This window comes from Chenopodium quinoa, unplaced genomic scaffold (assembly GCF_001683475.1).
Source record: "Chenopodium quinoa cultivar QQ74 unplaced genomic scaffold, ASM168347v1, whole genome shotgun sequence".
Taxonomy (NCBI): Eukaryota; Viridiplantae; Streptophyta; class Magnoliopsida; order Caryophyllales; family Amaranthaceae; genus Chenopodium; species Chenopodium quinoa.
Genome location: NW_018743405.1, coordinates 3214160 through 3239512, shown reverse-complemented (window position 1 = coordinate 3239512; position 25353 = coordinate 3214160). Strand labels below are relative to the sequence as shown.

At 33.7% G+C, this 25353-nt stretch overlaps 1 protein-coding gene across 1 annotated transcript; it reads left to right on the top strand.

The window, feature by feature from the left end:
- Positions 1 to 996: 996 nt before the first annotated feature.
- Positions 997 to 23416, top strand: LOC110738985 (peptidyl serine alpha-galactosyltransferase-like). Its single transcript, XM_021919425.1, has 8 exons — positions 997 to 1677; positions 2880 to 3050; positions 8776 to 9019; positions 9110 to 9310; positions 17198 to 17670; positions 20434 to 20598; positions 20681 to 20924; positions 22463 to 23416. The coding sequence occupies exons 1-8, from the start codon at positions 1274 to 1276 to the stop codon at positions 23093 to 23095; spliced, it is 2535 nt and encodes an 844-aa protein (XP_021775117.1). The 5' UTR covers positions 997 to 1273; the 3' UTR covers positions 23096 to 23416.
- Positions 23417 to 25353: the final 1937 nt, after the last annotated feature.

Sequence of the window (25353 nt, the reverse complement as noted above, 5' to 3'; positions counted from 1 at the left end):
CTCTAGACTCAACCGTACCAGGAGACCGACTGATTGACCTAGGATGTGTCGTGTGTGTCGATGATAAATCCATTTTATTTGAAAAATTGTATATACAAATGGAAAAAAATTGAAAGTGTTGAGAAGAGGAGAGACAGTTACCTCTGATTAAATTCTGAAAAAATTGCCTCAAACGGTGAGCGGTTGTGTCCACGAACGCTGCAGACAAAATTTATTTTGGAAAGCAGCTACATTCAGTAATAGTGTGTGTCTCTCTAGAAAATTGTCTCTCTCGATCTTTCTGTCTCTAGACTTATGAAATGGTCAAAGATGGGAGATGGGGGGGGGGGGTGGGTAAAACCTTATTTATAGAAGGGTAGGTTAAAACGGGGGCATCCCCGTCACTTTAATCGAAGGTGAACTGTTTGTTACCATGACCTACCTATTTGAAAAAGGTCCAACAAATGGAATGACGGCCTTCAAGGCCCAATTCCCGATAAAAGCTGCAAAAGCAGCGCAATCCATTAGGTTAGAATGACCTAATGAGCGCGTATTCCCATGATCCTATAAATAGGGAGATTTCCCCATTTTGGGAACACATTCATTTATTACAACATACCTACATTATCTTACATCAAAGAAAACACCTGATTTCGGAATCCGAAAAGATCTCACTTTTACCTTTTCCGCACCTTTTCATCTTCTACGACCAATATTAAATTGAACGTCGGAGGCGGAGCTCCTACCAACCGAAGCCTGTGTGTTTACAGGTACAGACCGCGTGGAATCAGTCTTGGTGACGTAACTCTCCCGAGCGACCAAAAAACACCCAAAATAATATTAACCGGGGAAAGCTCTTTGATTTATTTACGAAAATGTCAGGTGATTCAGTATGTTACACTTTAACTTTTTCATACTAGTAAATCAAAACAGTACAGTAAGGATCATGCTCATGTTTTCAGAAAACTCAAAGAAAAGTTGAAAGCTCACAAAGTCACACTTTTCGATTTTTCTTGTTCAAATGTCAACCCTTTGAAGAACACGACAATTCATTCATTAATCAATCATTCCATCATTTTCAACCCATTAATTAAATAAACCTCAAAATATAAACTTGATCACAGAAATCATAGTAAGACAATAAGGGCAACAACCCCTTGTTCCAATCCAACAACATTTCAATTTTTTTTTGATTTTTTGACAAATTCAATTTTCTTACCCAAAACCCACGAAAATTTTATATTCATAAATCACGATCATCCTAAATTGTATAATTCTGTATTCAACTACTTGCATGTTTTCATTCACAATTTTTATTCAATTTTTGGACATTTTTCAAATAATAGACCATGATAAACAGATCTCTGAATCAATTTCCTTGACTTCAATGAGGTCTTTTATGGAGATTTTGGTGTTCTTGGTAACTTTTTTGAGTTTAGGTACAATAGGGCTTTCAGAGGAGTACAGAGTTGGGGAAGCTCCTTGGAGAATCCACACATTATTCTCAACAGAATGCAACGATTATTTCGATTGGCAAACAGTTGGAATTATGCACAGTTACCGGAAATCGGGTCACCCGGGGCCGATTACCCGGCTTCTGAGCTGCACAGAGGAGGAGAAGAAACGGTATCGAGGTTTCGACTTAGCTCCGACTATGGAGGTCCCTTCTATGAGCAGACATCCAAGAACTGGTGACTGGTATATTACCTTCTTTTATAATGTCTTTGGCAAGTTTTTTGTCAGTTGCTATTCTTATTATTATTTTTTTTTTTCGGGTTGAGGGGCCGTTACAAAAGACAGTGACATAGACATGATTTGATCTGGGTACCACCACAATGCTATTATTGAATAATGATTATGTTAATTGCCATTTACTCCTCAGTTGCAATTGTTTGTATGATGAGTATAAGTAATGTACTTGGATTGATCTTAATTAATTGGTTGAGTGCTCATTGGTAGCCACCGTATAAACAGCTGAAATATGGATGATTAACATAAATTTGTTTATCTTTAATAAGAAATTGGATATTATTTGCTATTCTTTTGTTATAAAGTAATTAGTCTTTGGGTAATCCTTTTCAATTCAAGGGTCTAATTAAAAAGCAACTTCCTTGGTCAGATAGGGCAAGGCACTGGATTGTGCTTTAATTAAGCAACTATCTGGTTGGTGTTGAGTTCTTGAGCTTGTTTTGTAATCCTAACGGAATTTGTTGCCACCTTATTCTAACCCTAAATGGGAAATGATATTTCAAAATAGGCGGATAATTTCTATCTTCTCCTCTCCGGTCCCAAAAGATAAGTTCCAATCAATCAGCTTAGGTAGTGGCACATTGGAAAATCTCATCAGAGTACAATAATATATTACAAAAGGTCACAAAGTTTTTTTGTGAATATCCTAAAGTAGTCTGTGTGTGAGTATGTGACTGTTATTTCTGTATAGAGAGATTGTGTTGTACTTATATTTGCTTATTGGATATGCTTGTTAAGAAAGCAAGAGATCAATGCATTGCATTTTCATATATTATGATGCACATCAATTAATGGAGTGTCCTGTTTCCCTGTGCAATTCCATTTCATTCATATTGTAAATCAAAAGATTTGAGATTCCTACTGAGGGTTTGGAATCTACTTAAACAAAAATGTGTTAATAAGGATATTGTGATGAGTAGAAGTTGAGTAAATAAGATTGGGGTTTGGAATTAATCGAACTGATGGCTTCCACATCATTGTGTATACTTATAGGTTTATGGCGTGCACACATATATTGTCTATAAATGTGCTTAATTTGCTTTTGTTGCTTTCCAGTTTTGCTGCATTTTATCAATTTTCTTTTTGGTTTCTTCTAACTCTCCTGGAATCATGATATACTGAAACTAAGGGTGAATGTTGTTATTGCCTAGGTACCCTGCTATTAACAAGCCCGCTGGGGTTTTGTATTGGCTCCAGCATAGTGAGGATGCTAGGAATGTTGATTGGGTTGTAATTTTAGATGCTGACATGATCATCCGAGGGCCAATAGTACCTTGGGAATTAGGTGCTGAGAAAGGCAGGCCTGTTTCTCAATATTATGGGTATGGATAATTAACTCACACTTCTTGGTTATGATCTGCTTTACTTTACTGTTCTTGCATTCTTTTTGACATCTGTTTGAGGCTTGAGTGCTTGACAGAAGTTGTGGTAAAGTATATCATTAGAAGAAACATCAAAATTATAAATGTACTATTTGGCATAATGTTAAACAGATCATTCACTTCTAGAAGGTGCAGATAATTTTGATACTATAATTAGCTTACCTGAAGTGCCTAAAGATGAAGTCAACTACCAATTATTTGAAACTATATTTAGAGGGTAATTTGGAATATGAACCATAAAACAAAAAAATTCAGCAAACAGGTTTGGATTTAGATGAATAAAAGGACTCCTATAGTACTTTAGGAATGATGCCCTGGATTGTGCACAATCCAGTCCAGACCTGTAATTGAACCTGAATTATGAACCATACTAGACTGGTCTCAGGTGCTTCAAATACCTGGATTCGGGGTAATTGGTCCAGTCCAGAAAAAAAACTGAATATTCCAGTCCAGATCAGTGACTAGATTTCTGTAAAACTCTATGATGGTCAGTGAGCAATGGTACTTATTTTTTCTCAGTTGCTGTTCTTTTTGTTTCCCAAAATTCAGAAACCCCCATTTCCTCTATTCTTTATCCATTTTTTTTTCCTTTTCTTGCTATCTCATTTTTATACTTTCTTCTTCAATTTTTCTTTCAATCCCCTTTATTCGTGCTGTCTTTTTATCATTGACTACTACTCCCTCCATCCCTTTATCAAATGCTCATTTCTTGTATTTCGCATGTTTTAATGAAAATGGATAAAGCAAGTAAATTTTTCTTAAAAGCAATGATAAGTGTTTGCCAACTCATTTACTTATTTTGTTTTACATGCATAAGTACAAACCAATAAAAGAAACCAAGTACAATGTAATAATTATTGGGGAATTAAATTTTAAAATAAGGGTATAAAGGTCCAAAAAAAAATCTATTAAAAGAAAATTGGCACTTAATATGGGACACTTAATTAGGAAAACAGGCACTTATAAGTGGGACGGAGGGAGTATGTTGTCTATAAGACTTCTTTATAAATCTTTTACATTGCTGAGTCATCTCAACCAATTATAAGTCTATAGTGCAAGGTTTAATTTTCCATTGGGATAAGTGATTGATGAGCAGTGAGGATTTTTTTTTTAAAATCCTACTATGGAAATCATGTGAGTTATTGTTTTTGGAATCTTATTGGAAACAAATTTTGTTTCCCCATTAAGAATTTATGACTGTTGAAGTAAGATGTTGCTCTTTTATTTGTTTTTTGAATGACAATATATATATGTCTATTGTCTACTACAGTACTTGTCTACTTAAGAAATTTTAATTTTATAGCTAATTGGAATTGCTGTCCAGTCCACCAAAAAGACTGATCTGGTTTACTGGTCGAATTAGTGTTAGACCAGTGTACCGCCCAACGTCTCACTCTTAATTTATTCTGGAAATCTAAACTTGTCATCTTTTCTAAACAAGTTTCTGTTCAAACAGTTAATTAGTTAAATGTAATTAGCAGATCCAAAAATAAAGCAACGGAAATATTGAATTATACTTTCCAACCTTTGGTCGGTCTGCTTAAAATACTCCCACTTTCAATTGACTAAGACTAATCCCACTTTTTCTTGGGTATCTTCTTTAAATGTCCCTTTACCTGAAAAGACCTCTTTAGCCGCTAAGATATACCTTTTTTACACAAAAATAAAATAAAATAAAAGTTGTATTTTGTCTACTACTCTCCGCTTATAACACCTCCGCTAATGACACCACCCTTGTCTCATCATCCACCTATTTTTCTCAAATTATAATGTAGTCATGATATTGATGAACAAGCAATCGAATTATCTAAGCGGAGTCATGGCCATGATTGATCCCCATTAACACAAACATCCACCACTTCTTTGTTCCATCAAAGTCATGGCTGTGATTGATCCCCATTAACACAAACATCCACACTTCTTTGTTCCATCAAAATCAACTCGTAATTATCCAGTTCCATGAGAATTATCCTCCATATTCCCTGGCTACAAACTCAGTCTCAATCATTTTATTCCCCTCCTTGACACAGATCCAAGTCTAGAATCATTCTCTTTCCTCTAATCCACTCGCCCCCACCTTGTTGTTAAATGTTGTTGAGGATTTGCAGTAATTGGAAAATACTTATTCTATGCTTAGAATTTAAAAACACAAACTTATTCTGCCACGTGTCTCCTCTCTTTTTACCTTTCTTTACATTCTTTTTCTTTAATTGGCCTTGTTTATGTTTTTAATCATCATTAGTTTTGGTGGAAATTCTTTAGCTGCCCCCTTTATTTTTCAATAACCCTTTAAATTTTTGTAAGCTCTACCCTTTAATTCAACAAATTGAATTCCCTTAATCTTCTCCTTATCTCCCTCCATCTTTCAAAATCAATTTAATTGAATTTACTATTTAATTCATTAACCCTTTATCATCTTCCTCTAATCCCTTTCCTAATATAAATTTCTAAGAAAACCTTTTTCATTCACCTTAATAACAAGCCCCCCAAAATATAGACATAGAAATATCTTTAAAGACCTATGCAAAATGCAACAATCATGATGATTGGAATGGAAAGGTAACAAAGAAGGAAAACTTGAATAATAAGGAAAGGGACAGGTGTAAGAGTATTTGTGAAATTCGATTATATGGTGTTGCTTGCATGTCATAAGGCCATTACTTTCAAGATATTTAGAGTGCTCTAAGAGAAATAAATTTGGTGAAGAGAGATTTTATATTTGATGTAGAAATGTAAATTTATAACAAGGGTTTTGGTCTTCAGTATGAAGTATTATGTAACCATCATGCATTTGTAATGTAAATTTGTTATGTTTTCAGCATAAATAATAACTCATGCATTGCCCGTGTGTAGAACGAACCCAAAAACTAGTTATATATGTGATATAGGTTGTTTTATATACTTCTTTCTTTCATTTGTCTCAGCATTATATATATAAGTATGACAGTTGGCAAGCAATGTATTACTCAATTAGTTATTAAGGCTATGTTCAGTTTAAATTAGTATTAGCTTATTGCATAAATAATTAGATCACACCAAATCAGTATGTCTTTTTAGTTGCGTTTAATTTTCATTAAATATCTTTAATTCCATTGTTAAAAAAGTTAAGAAATTTTCATATTTAATATTAATATGATTCTAATGACATCTCATTTGATGTTTTTAATTTACAGATTAGTGTACAACTAAGGTCAAAGTTTGGTCAAAACTAAAAACAGGGATAGATCATGTGAACTAAACATATCCTAAGTCTGGAGTACAGTGAAAGATATGTATAATGAGGAATGAACTAGGACTTGGTGGTGTCGTCATGGTGGGAGACAAAAGGTAGAAGATTAGGGAAGAGAGGAGAGAATGTGGTCTTAAATCTTGGATGTGGTCACAATCGCGGTATGGTCACATAGTCATTTCGCGGGCAATGCGGATGGAGTACGACTGTTGTGGCCTAATATATCGGCTACGATAAGCTCAAATTCCTTTACAATGCAGTGATGCGGCCGAGATTTTATACCATTGGAGAGAGAAAGGATGAAGATAATATTAGTAAATAAAGAAAGTATGGCCAATATCATAGTGACATGTGCCTAAATAAATGTGTTTGGAAGCTAATTAGGCTAGTTAAATATTATAAATCTTTGAAACCGGTCACTGGTCATTAGGACTGTTAGAAAAAGATACTCGAAAAATCTAGGATTTTTCTTAGTTAATCGAAAAAGGGGACTATATTAAGCATACTTCCCAATGGTTTGATTATTATAATCCATTTTTTCTAAGGCAGTAATAACTAGCTAAGTGGAGCTTCTCAAACCATTTTCCATCTTATCATTTTCTAATCAACTTAAGTAATTGCTTATATTTCATTTTTCACCAGTGTGGAAGATTTTAAATAACCCTCTGGTGTGTGTAATCATTAAAAATCCAATCCATATATCATAAAGTTGCTCACTCAATGACTTTGTTTTTTTTTTTTTTTTTTTTTTTGGGAGGGGGGCGGGGGTAATAAATCAAACAAATGCAGTATAGATTAATATATGACTTATTAATCAAAAAGGTTTAATGAAATCAAAGGTTTCAATTGATGTTACACAAAGTTTGATAAGATTGAGATTGTCGCCAAGATTAGAATGCTCACAAAGATTCAACATGTGAGAGAAATTCTAGCTCAATGATAATATCTAGGATTTGTTATTATATGTGTTTTTCCTATTATAAATCTTCGTAAGTAAATTTAAGAAATTCACACAGGAAATAGCTTCGCTCAACCACCAAGAATCGTGCCTAATTTGGTAATTGGGGGAAGAAAAACTCTTTCACATACTACTCTGGTAGAAGAACTTTACCTGACCCCTCAGTTGCGATAGAGAAGACGAAGGATGAAATAATTCTTCACATACTACTTAGGACTCAACCATACTACACCTTAAGAAGCCTCCATGAAGCCCATTTATCATGACATCCTCTAAGGTCTCCAAATCAACCAAGTCCAAGGCCCCCACATCAGCTATGATGTAATACAGATTTTACCATTCCTTTCTTCTGTTCATTTTCTAGGAAGGGTTAGTGTAGTCCCCTTTGATTCTTTCTTCATTGATGGCTTCCATTAACTCTTCAGAATGATTTGGCTTTCTATAACAGCAAGCTTGGATCTAAAACCCTTCAGAATTATGCTGTTGAAGTTTTCATCCTGTAGCTTTTGTGTCTTGCTTTTGGAATCAATCTTCTAAATTGGGTTCCTTTGTGCCTTTGTGGAATTATGGCAAAATCCTACTGATTTTATAATTATGATAACAAATACATAAAACAATCTTAGTAGTTATTACACCAAATGGGTTTGGATTTCCTTGGCTTCTTGCACTTATTATGCTAGTTGCCTACTTGCCTAGGTGGTTGGCTTCTAATAATTTGATCAGATGCCAGCTCAGTTATCACCTTATAGTGGTGAAAGTACACGGGGAGTGAGGACATGTATGGACACTTCTTCACTCCTTATTGATGCTTTGCAAACATATAAAATTGGGAAGAGGGTGCTTTTTTAATGGTTGGAAGTGAATTCTGTTTATTGTTGGCACTTCTATCATAAACAAGAGTCTTAATGTTGACATACTTTTAAATAAGGTATGTGCAATTCATTTTTTACATAAAGTCTAAAGATGTTCTAGTATAATTAAAAGTTAATTCGATATATAGAAAAACTACTTATGTTTTTAATTGCTCTTTTTAAAATATATCTACCATGTAAATATTAACTTTAATGTATTAAGGTAATTATATAATCCTTTCAAAAACTTTTCTCTTAAAATGTACCTCTTGATATACACTAAATATTTAATAGGTTAAAAGTTTCCCTATAAAAAGTAAGAAGTTAACAACTGCTAAAATGTTATCCTATATATCAGTGATGTTTGATGACCGATAAAATTAATGTACATCGAGTGTACCTAAATGTTTGTAAAAATGTTTTCTGATGTATTGCTGCCCTTCGGCTCTTGATAATTTCGAGGTTACATGTTAAATAAATTTATTCACCCTTGCACCAAGGACTTCGATGCTCTTGCTCATAGTTGGCTCAGTATGTTCCAAACATATCAGATAATTTCTTCATTTAAGCTCCCATACTTTCGGCTTTTGGGTATGTATGTGACCATAATCTGATATATTCCATCAGGTATTTAATTGGATGTGACAATATTTTGGCCAAGTTACATACAAAACACCCAGAGCTATGTGACAAGGTTGGGGGGTTGCTGGTTTTCCATATTGATGACCTTAGAGCAGTGGCTCCATTTTGGCTGTCTAAATCTGAGGAAGTGCGAGAAGATAGGGCTCATTGGGCAACAAATATAACTGGTGATATAGACGGTACGGGATGGATCAGTGAAATGTATGGGTATTCATTTGGTGCTGCAGAAGTAAGTCATACCCAATTTTCTGTTTTCTGTTCTCTGGATACTTGGGCAATTATTATTTTTGTGCTTATAATACTTTCATTTTCTTATCAGGTTGGACTCAGCCATAAAATTACTAATGACCTGATGATCTATCCTGGTTATGTTCCAAGAGATGGTGTTGAGCCAATTCTCTTGCATTATGGCTTGCCATTTGCAGTTGGGAACTGGTCTTTTACCAAGCTAGATCATCACCAAGATGGAATTGTTTATGACTGTGGACGGCTCTTTCCTGAACCGCCTTATCCAAGAGAGGTACTACTGAGATTATGTATACTTATAGGTGTATTGATCTTTCTGTTTAAAGTGCAGTATAGAGCTTTTTTCAACTCACCAGTAATGATAATCATTGACATAAATAATACTATTATTACTATGAATTTTGTTCTTGCTCGTATTGTAGATGTAGTACTGAGGACTTCCTTAGATAATTGGAAATTTCAACACCATCGGGAGGGAATAATTAGTATGTTGACTATGTTGGTAAACTTTTCTTATAGATATCAACTCACCGTGAATAGGAGAAAATAAGAGTTATAGTAATGCTATGAATAATCTTATAAGTAAATCAATGGATGATCTTGATTTTGAAGAGAGAAGTAGTAAATTGAAAAATCTTAATCTTTGATTAAATACCATTCCAGACTGGTTTCCAATTTTTTTATTAATTGATTTTCACTTTCATTATCATATAATTAATCTTGATTATATATTTTCTTGACGAATTTAAAAGATGTAAACCATTTAATGCGTGATCTGTAAATCTTTCATCGAAAGAGAATGTGTTGTGGGCTGTTAAAACATATAGGTTGGATATAATTTATTTTTCTTCTTCTTTCATTAATAAATTGGGTGATAGGCACTACTCCATCCCCTTTGAACTTTAAAGTCGTGGCAAGAAATTCAATGTGGAAATGAAAATTTTAAATCACCATTTTGTAATTTATGGTTTAGTTTTGATTAGATTAAACAGGTTTTGCTCGCCTGTTAGCAACTGATAAATACTCCCATTTCCTACGTAACTCTCTTCTATTAAGAAAATCTTTTTAATATTTGATTTATTTTCTTTAAATTTGCCTTTTTCTACTTTGTTTTATTTTTGGCAAGCGTACTATATTATATTATCCCTTTTACCCTATACTTTCTGTCAGTCTCTCAATTTATCCACCTCTTCTTACAACCAACCACCTTTTTATACCTTGTCTCTTACTTTACTCATGTATTTCTTACACCCACACACCTCTCCTAGAAAAGAGATTATGCAGAATTTGGTACGTTAAGGAAGAGAGAGAGTCTCTTACTTTACCCATGTATTTCTCACACCCACACACCTCTCCTAGAAAAGAGATTATGCAGAGAGAGAGGAGTACAAATCTTCACTTCACTTAACGAAATTCTTAAATTGATCCATTGTCAAATTTAGAATTTTTTTGGTTTCATCTCACCGTTAAAAAAATGAAATAATTTCTTACAAGAAAGTAAACTTTTCATATGAACTCATATCGGGATTTTATATAAAATCTAGATATAGAGGGGGATATGCAATATGTACGGGGAAGTGAAAAGTATGCCACTAATATCTCTCCAGTCTCTTAGAGGCTATGAATGAGGCGTGAATGGTTGCCTTCAAACAATTGTATCACTTGGATGGCGGTGTAAGTAAAATTGTTTCTATCCTTAAGAGTGGTGAACCTGGTGGGTGGTTGGGAAAAATCTCCCTTCAGACAAAGTTAGTCTAGACTCCAGAGTGGAGGTTCCAAAAAGAGATTATGAATCTATGATGTAGTAGAGAGAGTGAAAGAATAATTGAGATGGTGATTTTGACAGATTTTTTTGCTCTAAGGAATATATTGTCATGGTTTTCCATAATTTTGGAATTCTCATTGGTGGCTCTATGTTTTTTGTGGCTTTATAATTGTGTAGCCTAAAAATGATTTTTATGTAAGGGTCCTTTATTGATTATTTTTTATTAAGATTATTATGTCCAATGGTTAATTTAATTTTATACTTGGTCAAGTAAGAGAAACAGGAAGAAAGGGATTAAGAAAGGAATTTGATTAATTTTGGTTTGTTTTACATTAAGAATTGAGAGTTATCTCTTTTTAAGAATTTGGGCTATCAACTACAGTGTATATTTTTACAAAGACCGTTTTTTAATCTATCAACCTCAACCACTGTCATTTTTTCCCCCACAACTTCACCATTGCCCTCCCATCACTGCTTATTGTCTTTCTCACTTTCCTCCATGGCTCCATCATCATTATGTCTGCCATGCTTGAATATCACCATTTCATAACTTCTGTAAATTTAAGTTTGGCTTATTTATTAGTCATATTTAAATAAGTCATATCTAGTTTTATATTGAAATGGAAGCAACAATAAGAAATATCTTGAGACATTGGACTGGAGAAAGTTTCTTGGGTCATGATGGGTGATTGTGGAACATGAAGTGCCTAGAGACCATTACTCGAGTTGGATCCTTTTCGTTTATTTGATTCTTGGTTTAAGCATTCACATGGCATCATCAGCTTCCCATGAATAGGAGTCTTATGGATAGATAGGTAGAGGAGAGAGAGAGAGATTGTCTCTCTCTATATGGCAGTCTAGGAGGCAATCATGTGATTCATGTCTAATATGTCATATGTTGAGGTGAAAGAAGTGATGATAAAAAATTATTGAGAGGCCAACTTCCTGTCTCTCATTGTTTTTCTTCAGGAACAATCTAAACCATTAGGCCTGCCATATTGATTTCAGTGCATATGGATTGGAGAAGTAATTCTAAACTCTAAAGTAGGCTGAGAATCTAGAATACAGAACAGTCTGTTGGATTCCAATTGATGGACAGGGTTTCTAGTTTTCCTCCTTTTCATAGATGTCTGTGGTAATGAAACATATTCTTATTCTTTACGTGATTTAAAATGTCATTCCAGTGGCACTTTCTGTGTATCAGAATTTTGCAATTTCTAGCATGTCATTTCTGGAGCGTTTTTACCTGTTTCTGGACATTTTGAAATTCAAAACATTATAATATGGTGAATGTGGAGGGAATATTTTTTTATTTATTTTATTTTTTGGAAAAAAATGAAACTAATAATCTCACCTTTGCCTCATCTTCTCAAAACAATACCACCTTTGCGTATTCTAGAAATAATCCCACCTTTATTTCCCATATTATCAAAATGAGCCTTTCTACTTACAACCGGTTCAACAGGTAATTTTTTTTTTCTTTAATCTATTTCTTTTCACCTTCTTTCATGGCAACCCCTCCATCACCACCATGGGTACCACCGCTCACCCCCACATCTGAACTAAACTGTCCCTAACCCAACCACCCACAATCACCTGAACCGAACCTTAACCCCATCCTCATCACCACCCCAAATTTCCACTTGAGCCCACCAGTTACGCACTGGTTGTCGTTTGACAGGGAAGGGGAATCGATTTTTTCCTAGTCATTACCGATTAAATTAATTCATGTCAATTCAACAATGCATCATCTCAATAATTCAACAATCAAACCCATTCAATCCAATCAGCAAGCTAACTCCTTGATTAAAACCCAGGAAGAAGGGGGGAAAAAAAAACCCCTTCAAAACACCATAAAAATCAAAATTCAACCCCCATTCACTCTATTCATAGTAGAGTACCCCAACAATACATAGAATTCAAAATTATTAAACCACTCATAATTTCATATAAAAAATCTCATCCATTCATAATTCAACCGAAAACAATCCAAAATCATTTTACAGATCAAATTACATACCACTAATTAAAATTAGATAAAACAACTGAAGAATCTTGGAAGAGGTTCTAGATGGAGAAATCTCAGCAACTGACCCTGAATCGAGGAAGAAGAAAGGGGAAGGGCCACATTCCGGCTGGGGAGTGTTGTGGTGGGGGTTCGAGAAGGGGGATTTTTGTTTTTGTTTTGCTGGATGTGGTGGTGGTGAATCCGACGGTGCAAGGGAGGAGCTCGGCGGGGGAAGGAAGAAGGGTTATTACTTTTGTTTTATTTTTTATTCCTTTATTTAATTAAATAAAAAAAATAAAAATAACCAATTAGAAAACAACACCTGGCAAAATACCTTCTAAACAGGTTACCAATTTCACTAACAAGTAAATGGTTTGTTTTAAAAATATGGGGTATAAAGGTGAGATTATTTCCAAAAAACGCTAAGGTGAGATTGTTTTGAGAAGATGACCCAAATGTGGGATTATTGGTTTCAATTTTTCCTTATTTTTTTTATAATTCATACCAAAAATTCTAAGCCTTGTCTTTACTGCTTCCCTTTGCAAAGTATCCGAATTGATTAAACATTATAATATGATTAAACTCTTTTTTTTACTCAATTAAATAAAATGATTGTTAAAACTTTCTTTGTAATTATTTCTATCAATCTGAAAACATAAATCCAAGAGGTCAGACAAGGGAGGAGGCATTGCAGATGGAGGTTACGGACCTTACGGTAATTCACATGTTATTATGGATGTGTGGGAACACTCTAAGAGATAGAATAAAAAATGAGGTTATTCACAAGAAAGTGGGTGTCGCAGTCATTGCAAACCATCTAAGTGAATCTTCTGCGTTGGTTCGGGCATGTAAAACGGAAACCTGACGATGCACTGGTATGAAGAGTGGAAGAGTTAGACCATGGAGAGGTTAGACAATAAAGTGGGAGATTGAAAATCAATAGAAGAAGTTAGGAAGAATATGAAGCATATAGATTTGCATGAGAATGAGTTATTTCATCGTAAGGGGCGGAGGAGGAAGATTTTTGTTAATGACTATACGGAATAATCACTTTTAGTTTATTTACCCGACTCCGCTTATAGGATTAATGATTTATTGATTGAAAACATAAGTCCAAGACTTTTAATGATTGGATTTAAAATGCCTTTGTACAAAAAAAGTTAAGTTGAACACCATAATTGTTTTTAGCGGAAGAGTTAGTATCACTTACATTGGCCAACCCCATGATGTGGGGTGGATCTCGAAAGAATTGTAAGATCTCATGTAACACCCCCGATTACTAACCGAAAATAAATAAGAATTAAAGGAAAAATAAACAACCTTTAAATAAAATTGCGGAAGCATACTCCTAAATCGGAGGTATTACCGCCACACTCAACAACCTGTCGAGCATTAAGACTTACAAAAATCCCAATAATTACAACCCAATAAATCTAGGTGAGCTATTTATACAAATTTACAAACTCATGACAGCATACTATTCGAAACACTTGAGCTCCTTTAGCTATGACCACTTGATCAACCTGTTTAGACAAACTTGACTGCTCACCATTAAGAACAAATTCCAAAATAGATCGTCGCAGGGCCACCATAAGAAAAAGACGTGGCCGCAAACACAAGTAGCAAAACAAAATAACACACACGTCGAGTAATCACCACATATCAGAATACAAAGAATAATATAATAATTAACATTACTAGATCAATTAAACAATGTAGTTCGAAACTACATTACACATTGTACTCTGAAAATAACCTTTATCAACTCAACCTCGAATAATAATACAAACCTTTACTCAACTCATTTGTCCCATAAATGTGCCATGTTCTTTGTTTTATACCTAGCCTTGGACATGGGTAATTCGAATAACAAACCAACAAGTATATAAATTTGAATACTTTCAATAACTAGAAAAACACCTTGAACCAGACCACATACGGGCCAATTCCCACTGTAGGGGACCATAGAAAAAAATATAAATAAAGATTGTACCTCATTCTTAACTCATGATTATTACCCTCTTACCAACATGCCAAGGACTAAGTTATATAACGCCGAGCCTCAAACCAAGAACAAAATAATCATTCTCAACCTTTTGATCTCAATCAAATAATAATTCACAATCTAATAATAATAACTCAACAATGGCACAAGTTCCCAAATAATACAACAATTCAATTCAAAAACATCTCAACTCTTAAGGAAATAATACTAGCACCCAAAAATAGTTAATTCACAACCAAAAAAAATACTCTGCACTAGTAACCCTAAACCAAACAAATACTCCCTATAGAAACAATATTAAAAACCCTAGAAAAATAACACAATCAATCAATATCACAAAATAATACGGCAATTAGAATCATATTATACCACACACTAATCATGTATATATATAAATCATGATCATATATAATTCACACATTATAAAATTTACACATAACAATACGGAGTACAATTAATACTAACAATTTATAATCAAACAAATAAAAAAAATTAATTACCGTAGTGTGATTACCTTCGGCTACAAAAGTATTAAAGGATTGCTGATCTTGTGGTGTCAAAGTATCCGACTCATGCCAAATATTATTTCTTGGCAATGATTAAAAACAATATTTGATCATCATAGATAATGATGATGTTATGTGCATAAATTGGTGGAAGCTAAGTATGAATGGATAGACTTTCACCCACAACCGCAAAGAACAAATCAATATGAATAACAATAAAAACCAAACACACGGCTGCACAAATATTTTTGCATCAACAATTTAATAGGGTTATAATAGTTTATATACCCTTAAAAATATAGAATCCTATTTCAATTAAAAATAGGGTTTTAAACCTCTATCAAATAATAGGATATAAAATAAAAGATACGAAATAATATCTGATATTTACACTTTATAAGATACAAAATTTACAGGTTTTACAATGTACCCTCCTTAAAACTAGTTTCGTCCCCGAAACTTAAATTAGAAAATTTTAGGGTATTACAATCTACCCTCCTTAAAACAAGTTTAGTCCCGAAACTTAAAGTAGAAAAATTTTAGGGTATTACATCTCAAGAGTACATTTAAACTTGCAAAAGAAGGGCCCTTTTCATTGTAATTTATTTTAGCCAAGTCTCATGAGTATAGTGCTTCCCTAGTTCCTTGGTACACATCTACTAAAGAACAAAGTTGAGTTTGTTTGTTTGTTTTTGGTTTAAGTTGCATTTTTAGGAATTTTTCTTCACATAGATGTTTTATTGTGGAAGAACTACCCACTTTTATTTTCTATAATCACTCTTTTTTTTATTTATTTATAATTAAATTACTCATTTCAAGGTGTATGTGAAGTTTTAATTTATGGAGTGAGAAGATAAGGGAGAGAACAAACATTAAAAACAACAATGTCTTAGGGCCTGTTCTCATACGTTGAAATTCAATTCAGTTCAGCTCAGCTCCTAAATTCCTTCTCTTATAAAATATTGATTTCATTTCAGTTTCAAGCCACGCAGTTCAACTGAGTTCAGTCAATGAGAACAGGCCCTTAGTCCCAAAATGATTTGGGGCCGGCTAACATGAATTTTCATAAGAAATCATATGATATAAAGAAAAAGACATAACAAAATAATAATTTAAAAGAGTTTGAAAAAAGGTGAGTAAAGTAAGTAAACGAAAAAGCATTTAAGAAATATTAAGGGAGTTTTAAAAGAACCAAGAATAAAATATAAGAAAGTTTTAAAAGAGTGGTTAAAACGTTAAGGAAATTTTGTACCAATTAAAGCACGTGTTTTAAAAACAAATACCTAATAATTTTTTGTAAAAAAAACTGCCACAAAGTTACAAAAAGTTTAAATAACACTACCACTCTAACAATTTTAGCTAGAATCTCTCCGATATTTGGGTCTCACTTTTTACCTTGATGAAGGGTAATTTAGATGGTTATTTTATGAGTTAAAGGTAAAAAATGAAACCTACATGCCGAATATTCTAGTTAGAATTATTAGAGTGGTAGTGCTACTTAAATTTTTTACAACTTTGTGGTACTTCTTTAAAAAAAATAAAAAAATAAAATACGTAGTTGTTTTCAAAACACGCCCTTTAATTGGTAGTTCTTGACCAAATCTCCGCACGTTAAAGTAAAAAACATAAAGGTTTGATAAAACTTTAGGCAAGGAAAACAATGCAGTTTATAAACATTGGTGGGCTAAAAATAAAATTAAATACAAAAATAAATTTAGAAAGTATATATAATTATGACACGTTGACGTGAATTGCAAAATTAGATAAACATACCATGTAATAATTAGCAACCCTTAACTTGATGGCTATTCCTATTACACCACTAAAAAAGTGACATATTATTCTTTTGTGTCATCTGCATATATTGTTCTCTGCAGGTGAAAGTTATTGAAGCTGATCCAGGAAAAAGACGAGGCCTGATGCTGAGCATAGAGTGTATGAATACACTAAATGAAGCCCTTTTGCATCACCACATAGCAAGAGGGTGCCCTAAGCCAAAATGGACCAGATATTTAAGTTTCCTGAAGAGCAGAACACATGCAGAGCTAACAAAGCCTAAATATCCTGGTGGCATTAGATGGCTAAATGAAAAGGATCACGAAGAGGAGTTGATTGGTGAAGCTGGGAAACCATATCCGAAAATCCATACTATCTTTTCTACTGAATGCACCCCTTATTTTGATTGGCAGACTGTAGGCTTTATGCATAGTTTTCGTCTGAGTGGTCAGCCAGGCAATGTCACTCGGCTTCTCAGCTGTACAGATGAAGATCTTAAGCATTACAGTGGTCATGATTTGGCTCCAACTCATTATGTTCCTTCCATGAGTGTACATCCTTTCACGGGTGATCGGTAATTATTGTTTTTTTTTGCTCTTACTTTCTCATTTCTTTTGGAAGTTAAAAATAACCTTACGTCTAGTTGATTAATTCTGTTCTATGCTTGATGTGAGATTATCATGTGGCTGTTTCTTTTTGAATAGTGGTCTATGGTAGTGACAGTAGGGAGGGTAGAAAAACTCATGGAAAAATCTAGTGGTGTAGAATAGGAAGGGAATAAAAGAGTGGTGAATTTGGCCACAGTGGAGGTGAGGAGGGGGATGGGGTTGAGGGAGGACTTGGAAGCATAGAAAAGAGGAAGAGAGGTGCAGAGATAAATTAAGTAGTAGGTTAGGGTCATTGTTTGTAGTTTTATAATGACTAGCAGAAAATCGTGATTTGATACTCAAACCAATGACTCGTGTCTTATATTGAATGAAAAAGGGACCTTAGTTTATTTTGCACTTATGGATTAGAGAAAACACCTGTTTTCCTTTTGGTCTAGTGGCTGAGAGTGAACTTTCTAACCTCTAGATCCCAGCATCTTAGAAATAATCAAATCAGCACAATGAATATTAGCTGAGTGATTTTGTGTTAGGATATTAGGATTCACTGATCCAGTGGAGTTAAATTGGTTAATTATCTGTTCCAAATACTAAGAAGCCTATTAGCCTAGGCCCAAAGTCACCACTGCCATCTGGGATATCTGAGTAGCACTAGCACTATTGAATACAAACCAACCATGTAAGTTACCGCACTAGCACTATTGAATACAAACCGAGTTATGTATCTTCTTTTCACAAAGAACACAAATGATGCTTGGAGATTACACAAATTTCATCTGTTAATGCTTTCAAAGGCTGGAAAACAATCATTCAGCTGCTATATTGTTTGGAGAGTGGAGATAATGCATGAATAATTGGAGAATAATCTCTGTTTAAAAAAATTATTATCACAGTAACCCACTCGCAGCCATATACTTTATTATGGAAGAAATGTTGTAATTAATTGAAGTATACAGTATAAAAGGTAATTGAGATTTGGTTATTTTTGAAAGTTATCTTGTTTTGAAATTATTTATGGAGGATATATTGTCTACTTTTAAATTGAGTTTTGAATTGAAGGAGGGATGAGAGGGAGGAATGTGATTTAAAAGCTTCGGGGGGGGGGGGGGGGGGGGGGGGCAGGATTTAAGAGAGTGAGGTCCAACTGCCATATGTCATAGTCCAAGTGGTTTTTTCAGGATTGTGCAGCGTGCTCTTGCCTTCTGATGGTAAGGGCACAAACCTTGTGTGTAAGCGTGGTTTGTGAGCACGAAGTAAAACAATTGGACGTATGGATCTCAAGGGGGCAGTCCTATCTTTTAGCAACGAAGCATGGGTAGTCAGAGCTTGTGCTAACAAAGCTAGTTGAGGTGGGTACAAGCAGGGCTGAATCATGCATTTCTTATAGAATCTAGTGAGTTAGGGTGCGAAATACATGTGGTGGTAGTCACGGTACACCAATTGTTATAGTCTAACAACACACAAGCAAAAAAGCAAGAAACTTGTTAGGTATCTTTTGGATTTTCATTCATTTTGGATCTGCATTGTTTTTCTACTGAATACTGGATTGCCAAAAATGGATTTTGAAACCTTATAAAGTATAGGAAAGCATCTAAAATATGAAAAGGAGGTAACGTTGAGTGAAGATTAAGAACATGGGAGATTAATTTCCATAACCAAGCTATGTCAACCGAACAACTTTTATGCAGGTGTTTGGTTAGGAGCTTATTGGAGCAAAAATAATTGTTTGACCATTCCAAAAAGCTCTTTGGAGTGTTTGTTTGGAGCTTTTTTTAAAGACGAGTTTTTAGCTTTTTTGTTAATTTTATACACTAAAACACCTTTAAATTAACATCTACTTATCAAACACTTTTACTCAAATAACTAATTAGCCAACAGCTAAAAGCTAATTGCCAAACAGGACCTATATAATTAGGTGTCACGTGTCACATATGATACAACCCTTTCCTTTCAAAATGGGAAATGAAATTCCTAATCCAAGGTACGTCAAACAAATTACTAATAGCAAAACAAGCTAGTGAATATAATGCTAGTGCTTTTCCAAAAGGGGGATGTAACTTCGTTAATCCAGTGTCTTCCATTTTGGCAGATTTGTCTTTAAAAAAATATAAAGTAGGGACTTAAAAGTGTGCAGGAATTCGGACTTTTAAGCAGAAATATTGGATATCCAGATTCCTGTAATCTCCGCTTATTTAGTTTTAATGCTTTTTTTTTTTTTTTTTTTTTTTTTTTTTTTTTTGGGTGGGAAGCCCAAAAGGCATTAAGCCATTTCAGAAATGTTTTATTTGAATATTGTCTTTAGTATAACTTTTAAAAGAAATGCTTTATATATACAAGTAGGTATTATATACTGATAATCAAATATTAATAATAAAATAATCTAAGGAATTGTTTCTGCAAGTATTGTGTACATGGTTAAAATACTGATGTCAATCAATAATATAGGATATGGACTATGTTCTGCTTATTAAAAAGCAAAACAATATCTGTGAAGTTCTTTTCTTTTCTAATGTGGATACCGCACTGAATAAATCTTTATCGCTAACCTCTACATAAACAGCAGCCAACAGACGGTTGAATCTTTTCCAAAATTATAGGCCAAATAATACAGCCTTGGTGCCTCCTGTGTTATATATAGTTGGATAGCTGACCAGTGAACCATTATTCAGACTGAAATTATTTCAATTTTTTGTAAATAGAAGCTTGATACAGAATCATGTCTGCCTTTATAGGTACCCAGCAATCAATAAACCAGCTGCAGTTGTTCATTGGATTAATCATGCACAGATTGATGCAGAATATATTGTAATTCTGGATGCTGATATGATTATGAGAGGTGAAATTACACCATGGGAATTCAAAGCAGCCCGTGGGCGTCCAGTTTCAGCTCCATATGGGTAAGGCTATAGGATTTCCACCTGATTTAGCATTAATCATAAGTGGTTATTTCATTCTTGCTTATTTCTATCTGATTTTCAGTTACCTGATTGGCTGTGACAATATACTTGCAAAGCTCCATACACGCAATCCTGAAGCTTGTGATAAGGTTGGAGGTGTTATAATAATGCACATAGAGGATCTCCGGAAATTTTCTATGTATTGGCTGCTTAAAACTCAGGAGGTACGAGCTGATACAGAACATTACTCCACGAATATCACTGGTGATATCTATGAAGCCGGATGGATCAGTGAAATGTATGGTTACAGTTTTGGGGCAGCTGAGGTATGTTTTGCACAGAAATGACTCTAAATGTCATTGAATTTTGTATTGTATTTGCAAACAAGTTTTATGAGAACACTAGGAATTGCAAGGAAATTTAAGCATAGAATTAGGGAAGACCAGATACTATATTTAACTTTATCACTAATTATCATGTACTGTCTAGCCACTTTCAAGGGGTGGAGTCTAACCATTAGATGTTTTCCCCGGGGTTGTTTGGTTACACAAAGAAAATGGGGAAAGTGGGAAATCATGGGATTTTGAAAGATGAGTTTTTTGGTTGACAATAATAAGTGTAAATGGGGGAATTGCAAAATCATGGGAATTGTGACTTCCCACAAAACATGGGAAGTTAATTACCCAACCCCTCACCCCTCTCTCGGTAAGTCAAAATTCCCATGATTTGCAACTTCCTTCATGCCAACCAAACAACTTTATGCAATTCCCATAAATTTAATATAGGAATTTAATTCCCATGAAATACAAATTCCTATGGGAACTTGGAAAGTAAATTCCCATAGCAGCCAAATGACACCGGAATCACCGAGTGTTCTCCTCTACAAGCCTCCTGCAATATTTAACTAAGCCTCTCAAACATCCTCTCCGTTTTCTCAGTCCATTAAATGCAAATTCCCAAAAATACTCTTACAAACTTTATCTATAAATATAATCAACATCTTTGAACAGTACTCGGTCTCTCCAACCACAAATAATCTTCCTATTCTTTTTTAGGATGCCCTCAAAAAATCTTCTTGGTACTTCAAATGGATAAATTTCACATTCTACCCATGTGATGTTACTAGAATCCTTAATACGCGTCACTCCAAACATAACATGAAGATTATTTGTGGACGTAGGGATTATTAATAGTACTCTTCTGCCTTCATCTAGCATACATCAGCTAGGGGCCAGGGGATTATGCTGATTCCTTGCACATCTTAGTTTAACTTCACTTTTCCTCCTGTGGTTTCCGTTCCTCTCTAAATTGGTTCTCTATATTCCAATGATAGTCACTAATCATGGTAGTTTCTACTTTCTATGCATGAACATTATTTCGGGCAACCTTCTCTTTCTAGTCTGGATTCTGAGACTGGGAGTTCTTATTATCATTAACGTCAGTAAGATGGCTTTATTATGTGTTAGGGTTTCCGAACTTGAAATATGTCAGTTGTTGCATGCAAATATTCTGTTCTAAATATTTTGTACACTTTCCTTTTTTGGGTAGCCCAATATGTTCTTCACACTACTAAGTCTACTATGAACTGTTAAAATGAAAGATAGCTATGATAAGTGTATCTACTTTTATTCATTACGCCTCCATAGTATCAACCTTTTTGTCTCTCCATCCCAACATTCTATTTATATTTTATTTTTCTCGCAATCCCAACTCGATGATTGCTAAAATGATAAACCTACATATGATGTGAAGTAAGTAGTGTGGGGAGTACTTAAGTCCCAAGCTCCCAACCTTCGGTGAACCCTTGTAGGATTGACCTGTCTTTTTTGTTTATTCGCTTATTTTTATTTATACATTTCTACAGTTAAATTTGCGGCATCGAATAGATGGCACTATAATGATGTATCCAGGATATGCTCCCCAACTTGGTGTCAATTACAGGGTTTTCCACTATGGATTGGTTTTCAAGGTTGGAGATTGGACCTTTGACAAGGCTAAATGGAGAGATGTCGACTTAGTAAACAAATGTTGGGCTAAGTTTCCTGATCCTCCTGATCCATCAAATCTTGATAGAACCAATGAAGATGCGTATTATCGAGATTTGCTTAGCATAGAATGTGGAAGAACACTGAATGATGCTCTGTATCTCCATCATAAGAACAGAAATTGCCCTGATCCCAGTAAACTTGCCACATTAGATGAGGTGGTCATGAACAAGGAAAAGATATATAGGAAGTTTCGAAATATTATTGAAAGTGATGCCACAAGAAATAGCTCTAACGAAAGTAATGATTCTCCGGAATTACTGACACCTCCTGCATCAAACCAATTTAGTTCCATCAGGATTTGGCTAATGGTTTTATGGGGAGCTTGTTTTCTGGGTTTTGTGTCATTGCTGTTGAAAGTATATGTGCGTGGTAAAAAGCGGAAATCAAAGGGTAAGCATTACAAGAGCAAGAAAAGGTCATCGTACTCTGCATTGCATGATTTGAATTGAAGAAATGCTAATTCATCTGATAAACTGTGAATATCATTCTAATACTATAATGGCGGTGTTCTGAAATGTTCTGCATATCCCTACACTTATTTTTTCTATAAATGAAGATGAAAATAGTTTTGATTTTCTCAATCAAAATACCCTTCTTTTTGGCAGAATTCCTAATTGTAACGTTTATACTGAAGTTTAGGACTTTAGCAACCAATTTATTGCTGCAGGTAAAAGACAGAACTTACTGTTTTGCAGATATATCATAAGGTGTAGTTTTACATTTCAGATAAGTAAAGTATATGCATATATCTGAAGTATGCGGTTTTTTTTTTTTTTCCTTTTCTTTTCTGTATTTTAATTTGTATTTACATTTTTGATGATTTTAGGAATGGCAAATGTGTATACTAAAGGATTTGTACTGATTACTAGCTTGTGCCCTTGTTAATGCATGAGTTCTTTTCATAAAACTATTTAAACTCAATATGAGAATTTTACTTTAGTCTTTTGAAATATGATAACCATAATGTTTTAATAATTATAGTTCATAATTGACATATTTTTTCCAAGTAATGATTACATAACTTTATTAATGGTATTAAATAGTATTATCAAAAAAAAAATTATTTATCAAATTTTTAGTTTAATTTATGTAATTTTTATTCTTATTTAATAGTTTCTCAAAAAATATTTATTTTATGTTGAATTAAAATTTTCAAAATTTATAATTACATGGTAGATTTTATAAGAGTAATTGTGGCCATTTTATAACGTGAAAAAAATAAATCAATCGTTTTATATATCATTAAAATAATATGATAGTCTTTATTCAAACGACCGCTGTAAAATCATAAAATTAATTTTTTTTTAAAAAGTGTTAATATAGAAATGACTTTTGTATATTTCAAAAAAAAAATGACTTGTAAAATGTACTCATTTTAAATTAAAATTTGCTCATTTGTTGACATGAGCAAAATTAAAATAATATAAAGAGAATAGCAATAAAAACTTACCAGTTCCGAAAATAATTTAGCTTTTCTATAGTATTACATTTCATAAAATTAAAAAAAAAAAAAAAAAAACAAAAACAAAAACAAAAAAAAAAAACAAAAAAACAAAAAAAACAAAAAAAAAACTTCAAAAAATCATCCATTTGCTGTCAAATCTCTAATATGTGCCTTTGAGTTCTCCTTTGTGTGCCATATGCAAAATTTATGGTATGAATGCAAAAATACTGTTTTAATTGTCGAGTCCATTGTAAAAGCCTGATTTGTCATGGTTGTTAAAGAGCCGTTTGAAGGAAGCAATTTTCTCATTTAAGACGAATCCACATTCATACATGCAATTGTGTGTATGATTGTTCAATCATACCCACAAATGAGGGCGTGAGGCACAGATGGATTCGTATCTATTGGTAGAATATGTGATATAAAATATAAGATCGCCAAAAGTCACGTATCTAGTCCTTTTCGTGTCTAATAAATCAATGTTTTGGCATCATAGAGAGTGAGGTATAGCTCAAATGGGGAGAGCTTTTTTTTTTTTCTAGGAAATCCTGAGATCGATTCTTATCTTGTCATTTAGTTCCTTTTCAATATCTTGATTATGCATCTCCCATATTAAAATAGTGTTGTACTAGTAGAACTTTTTCCTTCCGATCTCAAATAGCGGAACCATTTGCAACATTGTACCATCACCATTCTTCTTCAATTCAAATAAGTATTATACTTCAGCTGGGGTAATACTTTAATGGGATTGAATATGGTGCACTAAACCATGGGGCAGAGCTACTCATGGTTATGTTCCATTTCATTTCTTACAACCATCAATCAATTATTTTGGTTCATTTCATACATCATTGCTTTGTATCCAATTCTTTAGCCCGTCTTTGTGTATAATTTGTCAACAATTTACCCTTCTCATGTTTAAAACCTTTGTTTCTTCTCTTTTCAAAGACATGTTTCAAATCCAATTCTAAATGATCTTTGTATAACTCATAAGCTACTCTTTCTAAAGCAACTGCTTTATCTAACAACTTTGATTGATTTACACGTGTTTTTGACATAAATTTCTAACTTTATATAATTTTCAAGAGTATATAATGCTTATACATAGCCCTTACTTCCTTAGGGCTACATATAGCATTACCCTTTAAACTAAATAAAAAAAATTAATTTGGTTAGTGTAATAAACATATCAAGTTGAATTATCATTTTTCATAAGAGAAGCTGAAACTGATAGTGAATTTAAGTTAAACTAGTGTAAGGAGG

Excerpts from the sequence above, each read along its gene's own strand:
- LOC110738985 (XM_021919425.1), top strand. The coding sequence starts at position 1,274 with ATGTTTTCATTCACAATTTTTATTCAATTTTTGGACATTTTTCAAATA. Across the intron at positions 9,311-17,197 it reads AACCGCCTTATCCAAGAGAG|GTGAAAGTTATTGAAGCTGA; the intron begins GTACTACTGAGA and ends TGTTCTCTGCAG. Across the intron at positions 17,671-20,433 it reads CATCCTTTCACGGGTGATCG|GTACCCAGCAATCAATAAAC; the intron begins GTAATTATTGTT and ends CTGCCTTTATAG.